Source organism: Dermacentor andersoni, chromosome 2 (genome assembly GCF_023375885.2).
Source record: "Dermacentor andersoni chromosome 2, qqDerAnde1_hic_scaffold, whole genome shotgun sequence".
Taxonomy (NCBI): domain Eukaryota; kingdom Metazoa; phylum Arthropoda; class Arachnida; order Ixodida; family Ixodidae; genus Dermacentor; species Dermacentor andersoni.
In genome coordinates, this window is record NC_092815.1 from 101,429,331 (window position 1) to 101,446,204 (window position 16,874).

The window sequence follows — 16,874 nt, forward strand, 5'->3', positions numbered from 1 at the left end:
GATATGTCGTGTGCCAAGTCTAGCTAATGATGATCGCGCTTACCATCTGTTGAATGCTGTCAAATGCTAAGCGAACGACTCTTCAAGACATACCAAGCAGTCTGCACGCATCAAACTGTCTTAAGCAGATGCCCCATTTTATTCCTTTCATCACTTTCCATACTTCCATGAAAAAAAGAAGCTACAACCAAACTTGCCTTGGCTTTATTATTCGTAGGCTTTATAATGGTTGTGGTCAACAACAACAAGGAAAAAGGCATCTTTCGATTCTTCTCGTCTGCACTTGTGGGCACGCAACAAATCGCAAGCGCCAACGATAGTAGCCACGTTTGCACTGATACGTTAGAAGTGTAATTCATATGCCGACGCTTGTAAAGCAGCTAAGATATTCGCCCACCCTTAGTGGAAACATGCCGACTAGGATAGTAGTGAAGACAAATGCCGCAGTTTCCGCAGCATACCCGCCATGTGTTTCTATGTCACTGGCAGCTAAGCACGCCTATCTCTGTTTCTGTTATGTTATTGCCGCAGACTTGCCCATACTAACGATAGTACTCATTACTGATATGGAAGAAACTGTTTCAATGCGTGTAATGTACTCGCGAAAAGAAAAAAAAATCACGTTGGGCGCGTTCGGCTTCCTCCGCCAACCGCCATTTTTGTTTTGGTGTTCCGTGCTGTTACAGCGGCAGCCGCCTGTTTGTTGACCAGTTGTAATCCCGCAGGAAATGCTCGATGAATTTTTTTTTTTCTTTTCGCAGGAAATTTAACCCACGTAATGATCGCACACCTGAATTGAATAAGGAATTTCGCAATGTGGGTGCTGATAATCTGTACACTTGTGCAAAGTGTATATATCGTTCGTTAACATAGAAGATGAAGTCACCGACAGGGTGTCAGTAGGCAATGGCCGGGAAGATAATGAGCGCACTCGTGCGCCCACTTTAGCGACGGTTATTCATTCGCTATGCCTCGTCCTCAGCTTTGTTGAGTGTAGCGGTGGTAACAGTGAGATGCCGCACGTGATTAGCGGGCTAGAGATCATGGGCGGTATTGTCGCCTGACCACTTTTGGAGATAGTTTCACTTCCACAACGCTCGTCAGCGTGCAAACGGTCGACAGCATTTCTGGTGCTGCGCCAAGCTTGTTATTTTTGCACGTTGCAAAGAATGCTGTTGACCGTATACATAATTTGCATGTGAACACTTCCAGTCCGCTCTGCGAGCGTGTCTCCCATTGCTAGATACATGCAGCATACCTGGCTGCTCTCGCTGCTGTGTTGTTGATCCAGGTTCCTTCTCGCGTTGTGATCATGCCGATTTGTGTAATTTTCGGTTGCTGCACAAGAAGTAACACTGCCAAGAAGCCCAAATACGCAGAACCAGGCATGTATAGGCCTGCGCCATTTACCAAAAATGATAACAGGGCAGCGCAAATGTACTGTGCCGTCAGAAAGAAGTAAACGCCTGTGGCTAGACCGGAAACACGGATAATTTGAAATCATTTCTGGAGCATAAAGGGCTCCTCTGGACTCATGGATGGCCAGGGTCGCACAAGGGATGAAGACAGAAAAGATAAAAAGGCGAGCCAACAAACTTAGCGTGAGCCCTGAGAGCAAGGTGTTTGTTCTTTCGCTTTATTTGTCCCTTGTGCTATCCCTTCCAACAAATCCAAACCAATGCGCTAATTTTCTGCTTGTCTAAACACATTAAATAGGATGTTGAGATGTTAAACCAAAGCTTTTTTGATCAAGTGGCTCATGTTGAGCCACTGCAGCTATGGCCCAGACCACATGACAAGCACAGAAGATCACGGCATGCTTAAATTTTTCTGGTTGATATTGCTTCATGAAACAAAATTTTCACTTTACGAACTGGGAGTGTCTGCCAGCTTTCTAGAAAGCCACATAGAGTTTCATAAAATAGTTACTTGAGGGAACTCAGGTACTAGTGTGTACTGGAGCTGAAAGTGGGACAGTGGGTACTGCCCATCATGGAAGTGATGGGTAGTACATGGATTTGCCTAAACTTTGTTCTTTTGGCTTTGAACGGCTTCGTGACTTTGTAAACTCGTAATTTCGACAAAGTAATGTGTAATAAATAATTAGATTACCATTTAGATTGTCCGATGGTAGGATTCAAACAGAGGACCTCTATCTAGCACAGAAGCTCGATATTGAAACCATTATGGCACGGACGCATGCATTGACAAGTGGCGCAGAATGTCTTTATGAATTTCTCATGGGCAAGCCATTGCGTTGATACACTTGGCGCATTTCGATTTGGCCACCTCAACAGGCTGAACTGCTGTAATTAGGAGTGATTGTGCATGTTTGCACAGTTTCCTGCCCTTAGAAAAGTATAGAGTGCTCTGACATTAAGGAAATGAAGGCAGATAAAGCATAATAAACAAACCCACATAAACACCTGAGTCCACAAGCACAAAGACCAAACAAGTCCATGTACCACCCTTCGTTCCCATGGTGGCTGTACAATTGCAGAGCTAGAGTTCCCTCTCGTAATTATGGCGGGAAACTCTATTAAAAAAAAAAACAAAAAAAACTCATGGAAAGCAGTGAATAGCTGATTTGTGTTTCACACACAGAAAAGAAAAATTGTGCACACATGTTTGAACCCATGTGACAGACAGGCCGTCTGTGACAAAAAAATAATGACTGACTTTTCATTGAACGGGGGGACTGGGGCGCTGCCGTGTACATGTGCACGAGAGACACGCGCTGTCTCGACATCTGCGAGCCGTTGCTGACGCTCTTCTTAAGGCTCCTGTGGGGAGGGGGTTCAAATGAGGCAAGAGAGTTTTCATTGCCGCAAGCAAAAAAACTTGCTTACATTGATTTTGCTGAGTACGGTATTAAGACCTGCTGGCAGGTGCTGTGCTGATATGTTTCTCACTCAAGTTAATGTGAACCTACAATGATTTGCAGATCTTTTCATGTAGAGTGACGTAGCTCGCAGACAGCAACAAGTAAGTATAATCATATCCACGTTCATAGTGGCTAGCAGCATATCGGGGTCTGAAGTTGCATCCGCACCAATGCGCACATGATGTAGTTTGTGCAGCGCTCACAAGTGGACGAAGGACGAAGAAGGTTCGCACAGGTTGTGGAGGACGATGCACAGTTTGTGCGGTTCCATGCTGTCGCACATTTCGACTTTTTCTTTTTAGTGAGACCACATTGGCCCCACAAGACTGTCCATGTAAAAAGGGCAAAAATTTGGGGTTTCTAACTCTTACCATCACACTGCTCCTTAGACCGTAAACAAGTGGTGCGTATGTGTTGACACCAACTGTGAACACATAGCCACCTTTCAAGCGAGGTATCCAGCAATGGCAGATGCTCAGGACAGATGACGGATGTGACATCACATGCAATAAGTATAATTTGACGCATTTAGTACCAATTTTCGCAGAAGTGATCTCCCAAAAATACCGTCTAATGACCTTTGGTGCAGAAAACTACCATATCAAGCAATCCTGCATCAATGATTACTTCTAGCAGTCCAGCTGCACGTAAAATAAACATGACATGCTTATATCATACAGTGTTGCTCTTCTTTTTCTTGTTTCTTTTCGGGTCATTCGGAAATTCACTTAATTTGAAGATTTTTCGTGGTCCGGCTGACTTCAAATTAACGAGCTTTCACTGTAGTCAAAAACCATTTGGCTATATATACAACACCTGCAGTGTTTGTCTGTTTTAAAACAGACACATTGTTTCCCTGTGCCCATCTTGTCTCATGCGCAGCTGAGTTCCACTCCCGAGTACTGGAAGCCTCCATGAACCTGCTTCGGCAAACGACCTCACGTCTGCTGGATATTCCTGGCGGTGACGGGCCGTTCTCCAAGGCAGAGTCCGAGTCCTATGGTTCCCTCGGCTCCTCGCCATCCAACGGCAGCACCCTCTCGCTTCCCACCGACCTGTCCAAAACAACCATGTGCGAAGTCCTGTCCGGGCTTAGCCTGCAGGAATCGCCATCATTGGCTGATGATGACCAGCAGAGCCCCGTGTTACGAGGAAGCTTGATGTCGTCTGCTCATTCTCACATCGGGCCAGTGCCACCTGCGATCCGTGCTTCGGCGCCACCCAGGATTTGCAGTCCGGATGACTTCGAAGAGGTGGACCTCAACACGGACTAGAAGGCGCTGTTTTCCTACCTTGCAAGCTGAAGAGGGCAGTTGTAACGAGTGGTTGCCAGGCCTTCACGCAGGTCAGGTGAGCTGGTGCATACCATTATTGCAGTAGTCCGCCTTACTTTGCAAAAGGTGAAAATGTGCCAGGGGTTAAAAAATGTGTGCTACATACAGTGAAGTACCGGCCAAGTGCCTGTTTGAAGTTTATAGAGATTCGCCAAAAGAAAAGTGACATGGGTGGTGGTTCTCTCAAGCATCTGAAATGCATACTAATTGATAGACCAGAGATCTGAGTTGAACATGCAAGTCATTAATATTATGTGAGACAGTAATTGCACATATGTTTCACACTCGCGAAACATATAACTTTTTTGCACTTTAAAACACTTCAAGCCGTGGTCAAAATTTAAAAAAATTTCCTGTAACCTGCCAGATCTCCTTTTCTTTGTAGAAGACATCAATTACATTGTCCAAGTCAGTATAAAATGCTTAAGCTTCATACCCATTGAAGAACATTGCAATTGCTGCACAGATACGAAAGTGCAGTGGGTCAATGGTGCCAGTGTAACCACTAGTGAAGCAAACAGCATTGTTTGAGGGAGAAGACATTCACTGACTGGGCGGGCAGCGTACCACATATGGAGCATATTCACGGGATTTAATTGAGAAACACCATTGACTCTGTGACAGCTTTGTATGACTGTGACCTTGAGGTGACTTGAGGTGAAAATGGTGACTGGAGGTGAAAATGGTGACTGGGCACTTGCTATGTCAGAAAACAAAGTTGAGAATCATTTATAACAGGTGCTTATTCAAGCTTGGGAACTTTTACGAAGTTTTATGGTAGGTTTCGTTAACACATTTTGTGTCTTAGTCATTGAGGAAGTGCTGACATACATTTTCGAACTTGTCTACCGCGTGTGAAATCCACGTGTGAAGTCTACCACGTGTGAAATGATGACACTTCATAAGTATGAAGGTTGGGAAACATTAGTATGATTATAATATATTTTAATTGGGTGCTAAAGCTGGTCTCAAAACACAAGCTGGCGTCATCATTGTCATGATGTCATGATGTAGAGCAAAATTTGCTGACATTGTGTTGCGATAAAGCTAGGCACAACGACATTGTTCACAAAAAAAAAAGTAATAATAAACACGAGGGCTGCTCGCGTTTATAATAAACACGAGGGCTGCTCGCGTTTCTTCTAGCTGCACTCTAGTATGGCAGCTACAGCAATGGCAGTAATGGAGGGTGCTTGTGTGTCATGACGTCACGACTCATCCACTTCCAAAGTGTTGAAACCGTAACTTGTTAATAAAAAAAAAGTGTTGTAATTAAGGGCATTTATGCAGCTGGAATGGTATCATGTGTTAACCATCACCCAGACAGAGTTGAGGCTTGTTCCCACCATCTGCAAGCTGGTTGAAGCAACCTTGAAAAAAACTTGCATAGACACTTGTGCCATGTTACCATCTGGCCTGTTTTTACAAGCTGCATGATGCTAGTTTGGTTTGCATTTTATAATGGAATTTGTCAGAGCAGATGGGGGGGAACCTGAGTTCTCAGGGGCTTGACATGGCAACCAATCCCATTTGTTTGTTTCTTAAACATGAACTAGTATCAACTGACTCATCTTCATGTTGCTGCTTATTAACAGGCATCGACCTCATTCTTTCTTTTGCAGGCTGATCACATGTCCAGTTACCGCTTCATACAGGGCTTCCTTCAGAAAGTGAGGTACCATATACCTACTTCACTGTTTAGCTCATTCAGCTACGTTTTACTCTAGGTTTTAAGAATGCATTGCACAACCAGTGATCTTACATGGCAGCGGAATCTCGCCTGAATACTGACGCATTGCCAGTTAGTTTAGGGTTCACATTTTATTTTAGCTCCTTGTGGTCTAGTATTCATCATGTATAGTAGTAGTTGCGTGCTCATAGTTCACATTGCATGTTCAGTTATAGTAAGGACATTTCTGTGGTGCCATCAGTTATAAGGTGTTTTTTTTCTTCTTCTTTTTTTTCCCCTGCTTCATGTGTATGTATGTTTTGAACTGATCATTCGGCAAAGACTATGGTCAGGAACTCTAACTGGTTTTGTTGGCTGTAACATGCACTTGCTGTCTTTATGTAGCTGCTGTTTACAGTTTTAGTTTCTTGCTGTTCAGATGGAATTGGACATTGTTATTGTTGTGACAGCATTGGTAAGAAGGAAAAAACTGTTGCAAACTTGAACTTGTGCTTGTGTGCTGAGGCATTCAAGAAGCAACGGTATTACCATTCTCATTTTGATATAAGAATCCAAACTTAAAGCAATGGGCAAGGAATGTAGGGCAGTTCTTGAACTGCTCATTTGAACAATGAACCAAGATTTCAAACTGACGTGAGCTCAGAACACCTACTACAGTGTAAAACATAATTCACTATAGTGGGCAAGTTATGTGTGTCTACAACAGAAGCTGTGTCTTCAGAAAATTATTCTTGGTAGAATGTAGCAAATGCATGCTCAAGACATTGGTAGATTGCTTACATTTGTATTTTCAAGCTATCTTGCAAAAGCAGCAGCAAATGACACTGTTATCTAACTTGCATTATCCTCTGACCAGTCCTTTCTCTTGTTTAACCAGCAGGTTCATCTTTTACTTGGCTTGCATTCGACAGCTTTTCATTACTATAAGGGGAGCAATGTTATTGATCGGTGAAAATGAAGTTTTGTTTTCAAATCATCATCCATCTTCTGCAATCTCTTCCTTTTATTCCCCGCAGACCATGCACAATAAGAATAAACTACTGGCCCCCTTTTGGTTAACTTCGTGAAATGCTGTTCTACCTCTTCTCTAGTGGCATGCTGCCACCTCCTTCTAGTCTAGATGTCCGTGTAAAAAACTTGAGTTCACGTGCATCACTTTGCCATATCTGCGCAGCGCACATTAAGAGTTTTTTTTTTTCAACATCTGGGAAGTGTGGCCCTACACATGCATTGTCATTTGCAGAGCTGAACATTTCAGATGCGATAAATATAAGCGAATTGTTAGAATTTTGAAGTTATTTTTAATGCTTGCAATCAATAAATCACTTATATTGATGTCATTCTTTTACATGTTATTCAGGGCTTTTAGAATACTTCGTTGTCAGTGGTAAATAATCTTTTCTGTTCTCTTTCTTGTTCTTTTTTTAATGTCATTGTTTCTTGAGTGCTCTTGCAGATGTCTGAGGCCTGTCTTTTCAAAATTTTGTTATAAATTTTTTCATGTGGAGCCATCGTGTTTAAAGAAGTGTTAGCATCTGCTTAAGAAGCATGCATTCACATACTACATGTGACCTTATATAATGTTACATTACTTTGATGGAGCTGTAAAACCTATGTTTGAAAACTTATTTGTGCTGTTGAATTTGCTTAGCATCATCTTCAGCAATTATAACTGATTTATTCATGTTTTCTTCCAAGGCCCTTTAGGTGCGGAGTAGACTGTTAACATGACAAAACTGACTGCCTTTTAATTGGTGTTAAAATAATGTTTGCTGTCTACTTCATACTTATTTGCGTAGTGTGGAGTACCCTCCATGTTTATGTTTTATAAATTACCTGTTGCATTCTGCAGTGCAATTGCAACTTATAATAAACTTTCTTGCTATATTTAGAGAGATCCTTAATTTAATCTGCCATTTAAAATAGATGCTCAGTAGATGGTTGATTTCTTCTATATTTTTTAGAAAGCTCACAACTTCTCATAAAGGTGCACTGAGACGCTTTTCAAACATGACAGGAAAACACTACCGATCAGTAAACATTGCTGTCATGAATGTATGAGCGTGTATTATTCCACCACATGGCAGCAGGTAGCCTACAATCTTGCATGATAGATTGCTTGCCCTCTGCTGTGGTTTTCGAGGGATCCAATTTTTTTTTATTACCTCAATCGTGTCATTACAGCCAGCGGAACTGCCCATAGATTACAGCCGTTGGGCCATTGTTCAAAACCATGAAAGAACTCGCAAGCAAAAGGCCATGCATACACGTCTGCCCTGTCCCACCTTCCCTGTTGCCAATCCTTTGTCATTCTCTAGCGCCTTTGTCAGATGCCAACTGCACCATGAAAAGAAGGGACGATAGTCAAGGCACTGCTATTGGGGCTGCCGTACTGGGAGGAATCGATGAGTTGATGGGGAATGGGGAAGATAAACATTCCATTAATTAAATCTCTGCTCATATTAAGTCCTTTTCAAAGGTTCCTTCAGGAATATATTTGTTGAAAGACATTGCATTCATTCTAGCATGTTTTTCAGGTTTCAAGAAAAGTGTTTCAGTGCCCCTTTAACATACTAGCTAATAGTGCCACTGGCCATGCACTTGTACTGTTTAAGAAAGATGTGGTGCTTTGTTTTGACAGACCTTTCAGGTCAGTCAGTTGTGAAACACTGAAATATCGGCAAAGTTGTTGTTGAAGTAAGCTTGTCTTTGGGTTTACACTTGCTTGCATACCCCAGAACATGTTGCACTAGGCATAGTTGCAACCATTGAGAAATGTTGCCTAAAAAGCAGAAATCGTTGTGCTGCTTTTACTTTTGGTTTTTGACCTTGTCATGCTGGCAAGGTCATGTAATCCTGCTGCAGGGATGTAATCCTCTGCAGCTTTGGCATCCAAAAGGCTACAATAAGGCTGTTTTGACAGTGCCTCGTCTGTCTAGGCATGTTAAGGTAGCATTATTAATGTGTCATCTCCATTTTGTTCTGTAATGACAGCGTAAATGCATCACGCAATCTGTGTTCCAGACAAACAATGTAGAACAGTGCTGCTTTTCTTTCTCAACCTCGACGAATTGAAAATTTTGACACGGCAGTGGCTTCGCAGGCGGCAAGCTCTACTTTTCGATGTGAGGTTGTGTTTTTAATTCTGCCACGATGGTCTCATGCCAAAATGTATAAAAGTTTTTGACCATAATTTTGTTGCTTATCAAAGAATGCTGGCTCATCAAAGTCAGCCCCAGCTCCTTTCATTGAGGCATGCCTCGTAGACAGTGCAGTTTCTGGATGTAAATTCATCATTTGAACTGAGAGAACTTGTTAAGTCATCCAAGAATGTTCAAATAACGAAAAGCCATTTGTACTTGAAGCTGCTGTTGTGCAAAATTAGCTTACACCGAGGACAGGTTGCCTTGCAGAAGGTTATCTAGCACTTAAGGGATTGTTATGTTGTGGGCTGTTTGCATGTGCTTATTTGATGTTGATAGAAGCTGAAATGTTTTCAGCAGTATTTCACACAGTTTTCGTGAAAGTTTGGTGAATGTTGTCTTATTTTGGCCAACCTCCAAATACCTGTTCACTGTTGTGTTGTCCATGGCATTGTGTGAAAATCTTTAAATAGTGACCTTTGTTGCTGAACTCTGGCACATTTTATACATTTATTATGCCAGGCACTGGCATCTTTCAATTAAGGCTCCATGCACTGCAATGTACTATTACGCTACATTTATATAATGACATTACATGTACACTTACATATGTAGGCAGGAAAGGTTGAATTGCTTCCTCCTTTTCTTTCTTTGCTAGTGACTTGCAAAATATGCATTTAATTATCATTTAAAAAATGACCAATGTAGCAATTATTGATCTGTTGTCCAAATTTGCACTCTGTCCCTGTGTGTATGTATTTAATATCAAAGTGCTTGAGAGTTTATTTTTAAAACTCATTAACTTCAGAACCTGTGAAACAGCTTAAACTATTGATGTTGAAAGATTCCAGCATAGTGCATGAAATTCTACCTGCCATATTGTATTAGCAGGTGTGTCATTCCGATGGTGTCAGGACACAAAAATGTATGTGTATTGCAACTTGGGTGCAGCCACAGTGAGTCCCACTTGGCCAAATTCTTAATGCTGTGCCCCTTCACTGGGATATAGTGCCAGTATAGCCTTTGGACATAAAACTCCATCACATTATAGATTTATTTTTCCAAAGCATTTGTGACTGGCCTGCCATTCTAAGTTGGTTTTAATGGAGAAATGGCTAAACAGGTTGTAGAATAGGCTGAGATAGAACGAAGGTGACAGTAGTATACGAAAAGCTTTTTTTTTTTTTACCCCTTTCTGCCCTATTTCCGTCGCCATGGTCTGATAGGAAGAGACAACTGGTTTTTACCGCCCACAGTTCTCTACGTTACGTACCCAGCTTCTCTATTGGACTGGTACTGTGAGCAGTTTGGAGATACTAAGACTTCCAAGATGGTAATGATACGTTGGGAGTGTAGGTTGGAGTTGCATGCTCACTCATCAGACATGTAATTTCTCTCCAGTTTCCAAACTAGTTTTCCGATTATGCCAGCGTGCATGTTTATGCACTGAGAACAGAATGTTGTCTCGCCTTGACATATAGCCTCAACAACTGCGAGCACAAGTTTTCATATAAGAGGTCAATGGGTGGCTGTGTTGCATTAAAGAAAACTTCATTTTATGCAATATCTTATGGAAAGATCTGAGAACTAGATAGAACTTGTTGAGGTTTGGCTTGTGCTGGATAGAAAAATGATGTTTACAGCCATCCTCTTGCTTCTGTAATTAAAGGCTGGTATGATCGTTGGAGCTTGCATGTCCTACTGTCTTTATACTTGGGTCAGTTGTCACTCGAATTCCGTATTGGAAATTTCCTCATGGGTGTGTTAGAACTGTGGAACTTGGGCAGACATGCGCAGAGCAAGTGCACAATGTATTGAAGATTTGTCAATTAGTTTACGAATGGCCCAGCTTACAGTCATGCCTGAAAGACTCTTCCATTCCACTACTCTCCTTACCCGGTATAGGTAAGAAGATTTTTCCAAAGGAAACTATATCCACCCACTGAATGCAGGTGAACTGTATTTCTAAGCATGCACTATGAAATTTATCCTTATAGAAAAGCAAAAGAAGGCCTCTATATACGGATTTTGCATCTATTTTTCAAATTGTACACTTTCTCTCTCTATCTTGAATATCATTGTTGTGACTGTATCCACTGTTAAACAAGTACAAAGAGTACCTTTTGCCTGATGTTAAAAAGAACATGCAGATGATTCTTGCACTGAATATTGTGCTCACCATAGCGGACAAGACAAAACAACAATGTCCGAAATCATCGAGACATGTGTTTTTACGTTGCCAAATATTTTGTCAGTGTTTATAAACTAATATTCATTATGCTTTTAGACAGCTTGTGCTTCACTGCACCTGAAGTATTGGTAAATAATGGATTCATGTAGAATTTAATTCATTGAGGGTGCCAGTGACAGGCACATTGAATACAGAATGTATTTTTGTGAGTAAGGATGTGAATTGTTGTCTCGTTGCCGTGTTGTAACTCCTACACTGTAAGCTGGAAACGGCTGACTGTGTATTGTGATGACAGGAGCAGCAAACGAGGTATCTTGTATCGCAATTGAGGAGTGTACATGCTGCTTTACAGGAACTATTCAAGTAGTTCGAAATACGCACTCTATTACCTGTTCCTTTGCTCATGTTTTTGTGATAGTGCACCATGTCTGGACTCATCCATGTCCTAATGGCTGTAGTTGTAATGTATGCATGCTTGTTTTATTAGGCATATGGTCGTGGGCTCCAAATACAATATTGGGAGCAATAACCTATATTCCTATACAGGATCATTAGCTTTAGTTACCTTAAAAATTGTGAGGGATACTTGCAGTGCGCAATAATGAATGATGCAGTAATGGCATTGTGCACTGACGAAGCGCACAATTCGCCAATCCTGCACTGAATAGTAGGGGACCCTGCTCTTCAGAAAGTCTTGCGAGACTTCCTTGCCGTCCTCTTGAAGGGTGCAAACACATGGTCTTCTTGACTAATAAAATCGTGCCTTTGAACTTCCTGCCTTCTGTGTGGTAACCCTTGACTTCAGAAGAATAAACCATTGCAGAAAAAATTACAACACAATAATGAGCAGGAATGCTCACCACCTTGCACTTCATTATTTGCTGCACTAGTTTGTTGGTCTACATATTGTAAGCCAGCACAACTAGCAAGCATACTTACAAACATTTTCTTATTTTCATATAACTGAATGATGTGAGTGTGCATTGCACTAGTTCTGCTTTACCCTGCCTAACCAACTCCACTCAGGACATTAAATGCTGTGGGTGGCATCAGCCACCTAGGAGGGAGAACCAGAAAGGTGGCCACTGTCAATACTCTTGTGTGCGACACTGGCTTATGAAAGGAAACTGAGGTTTAGTTATGCACAATCCTCCTCCTTTTTTTTTGAAAAGCAGCGTGCTTGCATTTATTGGTTGGCACTATCTTTTGTTGCAGAGTTGTGACCCTTCACATAGTCACTGCAGTGCTCACTTCAGTGTTCCCAAGCACATTCGATTCTCTTGCTAAAGAGTACTGCTGGTAAATGATTACAATGTGCATCACTGGCTGCAGTGTTCTGCTTCTGAGCAAAGTGTCACCTGTTCTATCCCCAGCCACGGACGTTGCGTTCCAAGGGGGTGGAATGCAAAATTGGGTGTGCGCCTAGATTTAGGTGCTTTTATGGTGTATTTGGAAGCAACTCGTCATCACTCGGCAGCCTCTTGTGTAAACGCTTACCAGAAAGTAAAACCCAGGGAGAGACAGATAAGCGTATGCAGTTCAACCTCGTTATAACGAAGTCGCAGCGCACACAAAATACCTTCATTATATCCGATATTCGTTGTAAGCACACATGCAGATATTGGCGAAAAAAAGCGACCAGTGAGTATTCTGTAAGCGTACACTAAGGGGACTATATTATAGCGTGCGCTGAATGGATCGAGCTTCAGGGCGGGTGGTGACGATTGGCGCCTGCCCTACCGGCTTCGAGCTCTGCACAGTCGGTGTGTGCTGAAATTGGCAGTCCACTACAGTAGACCCCCCTTTCCCCTGACCCCGGTCTACGCGAAAGAAACGCAAGCGAGGTTCCTTCAACGGGCCAGCAAAGGGTCTCCTGATTTTGATGACCTATCAGCATCTTGCCGGGCCAGTACGAGGCACGTGGACAATAAATTGCACGCATTGTTCACCGCCGAAAATACGCAACCGTGCGATTGGTGTTATCACGCGGGATCAGCACGTTGGCTTGTTGACTGCGGTCCAAACAAGCCAAGCCGCCGGTGAAAATGCACACCGCCGAGGGATTTTCCGAAAACGGACGGGACCGCACGTGAATGCGCACTCCGCTATTATGGCCGTCAGTCTAGCTTGTTCGTCTTATCCCACGCTCAATTTCGGATAAGGTTTACGAGTGCGGACATGCAGGGCCTGAATATTTGGCTGCGCGTGTTCAAAAAAAGATTTTGCACTCATCGCTGCACTGTTCTTGCTCGAATTTTGCAGAACGATCGCATTTTGTTGTCGACTTCGTTTAGTATAACACTTGGCACGATTAGTCGCCTGTTTTTTAAGACAAAAATGAGAAACTGTTTTCGCCTATGGGAAAAATTGCGTCTGAAAAGCAGGCCCTGGTACAGGCTTGTGTCGCCGCCTGCCGGCAGAAGCAGGAAGGAGCTGCTGCCGCGTAAGCAGCCGATTTCAAGATGCCGTTTTCTCTGCGAAGCAGCTCCCTCCTGCTGCTGCCGCAGTGCGCTTAACCAGTGGACTCGTCGCGGCGCCCCACGGCGGCCTTGGTATCTATGCTACGTAGCAGACCGCAGCTACATGCAACTGTAGTGCGTATGTGCCGCGTTTGCGTTGTTCACGACATGGCTTGAGTTGGGGCTCACGCCCATATATGCTCCAGTCTGGCCGCGCTATGTGGTGCGGACCGGATTTGTCCTTCAACAGCTTGACCAACGGTTAGTAGCCACATCCAACTTGCGCATCTTTAACTGCTATCAATCGCCCTGTCAAATTAGGGGGACCCGACGGCTACGACATTGATACTCAGTGTAGCCAAGTTTAATTCCTACGCGGGTGGCCGCTTCCGAGCGTGAGGAGACGATAGTCGGCTTCTTAAGATAGTACGTAATTATCAAAATTCGAAAGCAGGTTTTCGCTTCAGCTCTGTTCATTAAACTGCATCAATAAATATACACAGTAATAGTAAGAAGCGCACTGATCCAAACATCCTTCTTGATGTCGGCTATTGGTCAATAGCAGCTGCATATTGTTGCGACGCCGTGTCTCGAAGCTCGACCGGCGTTACATTGGGTAGCGTGGCGTTGTTGGCGGGCTGCAGGCGTCTGGAAGGCCATGGCGACAAGCAGGGACGAGACGATTTCTAGTGCGAAACTTGCACTGTTTATTGAATGGTTGGCGAAGGATAAGAAGATAATGAATGATGATCAAAAGTACATTGCGGGGCTCCTTAAATAGGCCCACTAAAACCGTAGGCGGGATCTTGCTCACGTCAGCGTCATGTGACATGCACTGAGTCCCCCTCATTGCTTTTCGGCTGTTCCCGCTTTCCTGGGCGATGTTTTTCCAAGCTTGCCTCTGCTGGTGGCAACCCGCGGGTCTGGTCGGGCATGGGCTGCTGATCCATTCTCCCAGGTGACGGTTTAGCGAGCGTGCCGCCGCTGGCGGCAACTCGGGGGTCTTGTCTGGTTCGCGGAATGCGTTCTGCCCTTGAGTTGGACAGTTCGTGGAAAGTTCTCCCCTTGGTCGCGCACACACACAAAGAGGCCTGTCATCACTGCGGAGTGCCTGTCAGACCGGTAACCATTCGATACAACCATAGCAAATTAGGAATCTATTCTCCGTTTCGGCTAAGCATGGTCATTGAGCATCTTTTTTGCCCGGGATGTTACACGCCAACCGTAACAGCATCTCCGGCGGGGAGGAAGATCCCGACGAGTAGGGGCCAGCAGCTACTGGGCGAGGGATCGGCGTTTCAGCAGCAGAATTTCCCTCCAGGGTGACGAACCCTTGGTTCGTTACTGGTTGGTTCCGGGGAGTCGTTCGTCAGACCTCGTGGCGCTCTTGTGTGCCTTTTTTTCCCCTTGGTCTGATCCGGTGAAACAGGACTTGCAAACCGGTCTCGCGACATTTCGCCTCCTGTTTGGGCAAGTAATCACTCCAGAACAGTGCCGGACCCACAACCACAAAGTAAGCGAGCACTAGGCCACCCTCCCCCAAGACAAACCAGGCTTTACAAAAAAAGAAAGAAAACCCACTACTGCTTTCCCATCTCTCGCGCGTCCTCCCCCCCCCCCCCCCCCTAAACACTAAAAGTAGCAATTTCTTGAAAGCGTTAAGACGTGGTTACTAAAATCAGCTAACAATCAACTACAATTTCGCGATAATAAGAAAAAACATGAAAAAAATAGCAACGTTATAATGCCACGGAAACCAGAGTGAGCATGAGGCTTTCGCTACTCATGGGGCAACGACTCAGACCGTCGGAATTGTCGTTAAGGTTACCCTTCTTGTAGCGGATATCGAAGGTGTATTGTTGAAGAGCCAAGCTCCAGCGCAAAAGACGGCCGTTTTTTTTTTTTTTTTTTTTTTGTAGACGGACTGCAGCCATGTGAGGGGACAGTGGTCAGTCTCTATGGTGAACCTTGAACCAGCGATATAGCAAGCTAGCTTCTGCACTGCCCGTACTACGCAGGAACGTTCCTTTTCTGATACACTGTATGCTTTCTCACGAACTGAAAGCTTCCTACTGGCGTGCGGTACGGATGTTCGTTTTCGTCATCTTTCTTTTGACAAAGCACTACCCCCATACCTTTGTCGCTGGCATCACACTGAAGAATGAATGGCTTAGAGTAGTCGGGCGCATGCAACACTGGCTGACTCGTTAGCGCTTTCTTCAGCATACTTTCAGCAGCCTTTTCTTTTGCGTTTGCGGTTCTGTTTTTCTGAGAGTATCTGTTAAAGAACTTGCAATCTCGGAATAACGCGGGATATATCTTTGGTAATAACCTACCAAGCCAAGGAATGATCTGATGTCCCGCTTGGTGCGTGGTTGCGGGAAGTTGTCTATTGCGGTCAGTTTAACCTCGGAAGGCCGACGATGGCCTTGCCCTATTACATGATCTAGATAAGCTACCTCCGCGCGCCCTAATTGGCATTTGGGAGCCTTGACAGTAAGTTGGCCTCTCATAGACGACACAACACGGTTCGCAAGTGTTGCATATGGTCCGCGCATTATGAAGAAAAGATTGCTATGTCATCGAGATACGGAAGTGCAAAGTCCTCCATTTCCCTTAGCACCTGGTCCATAAGGCTAGAGAAACAATAGGGAGCATTCTTCAATCCAAAGCTCAGGACTTTCGGCCGAAAGGTTCCCATTGGGGAAATAAACGCCGCATGCCTACTTGCCCTCTCGGTCAACGGAACCTTCCAGTACCCTCTGACTAAATCGAGCGTAGAGATGAAATTAGCACTGCTCACTTTCTCAAGCCTTTCCTCAATATGCGGTATTGGGTAGGTCTGGTCCTTCGTGATTAAGTTGATCCTGCGGTAGTCGATACGCGGTGGCGGCTCCTTTCCTGGGACCTCAACCAAGATAAGAGGCGAGGTATAATCACTCTCTCCTGGCTCGATTACACCTAGCTCTAACATCTTAATGTTTATTTCAGCGGCCATGACTTGACGTTGACGAGGTCAAACGCGATAAGCTTTCGAACGAACTGGTTCCGATGAGATTAACGATCGCAGTGGTCCTGCCAGGTGTCTCTGAAAATGTGTCTTTAAATTCGAACACGAGTTCCCTCAGTTAGGCCCTTTGATTGGGATTCAACTCTGCCTGCCCTACTAGCTT

The 16,874-nt window shown here is 44.0% G+C and overlaps 1 protein-coding gene across 1 annotated transcript in view; it reads left to right on the plus strand.

The window, feature by feature from the left end:
• Positions 1-12,012, plus strand: part of LOC126541531 (SH3 domain-binding protein 5 homolog) — a 34,731-nt gene extending 22,719 nt beyond the window's left edge. Inside the window, exons 8-9 of the mRNA XM_050188333.3 lie at positions 3,767-4,234; positions 5,841-12,012. Coding sequence (XP_050044290.1) covers positions 3,767-4,158 — 392 coding nt within the window. The 3' untranslated portion in view covers positions 4,159-4,234; positions 5,841-12,012. The remainder of the gene's footprint in view (positions 1-3,766; positions 4,235-5,840) is intronic.
• Positions 12,013-16,874: the final 4,862 nt, after the last annotated feature.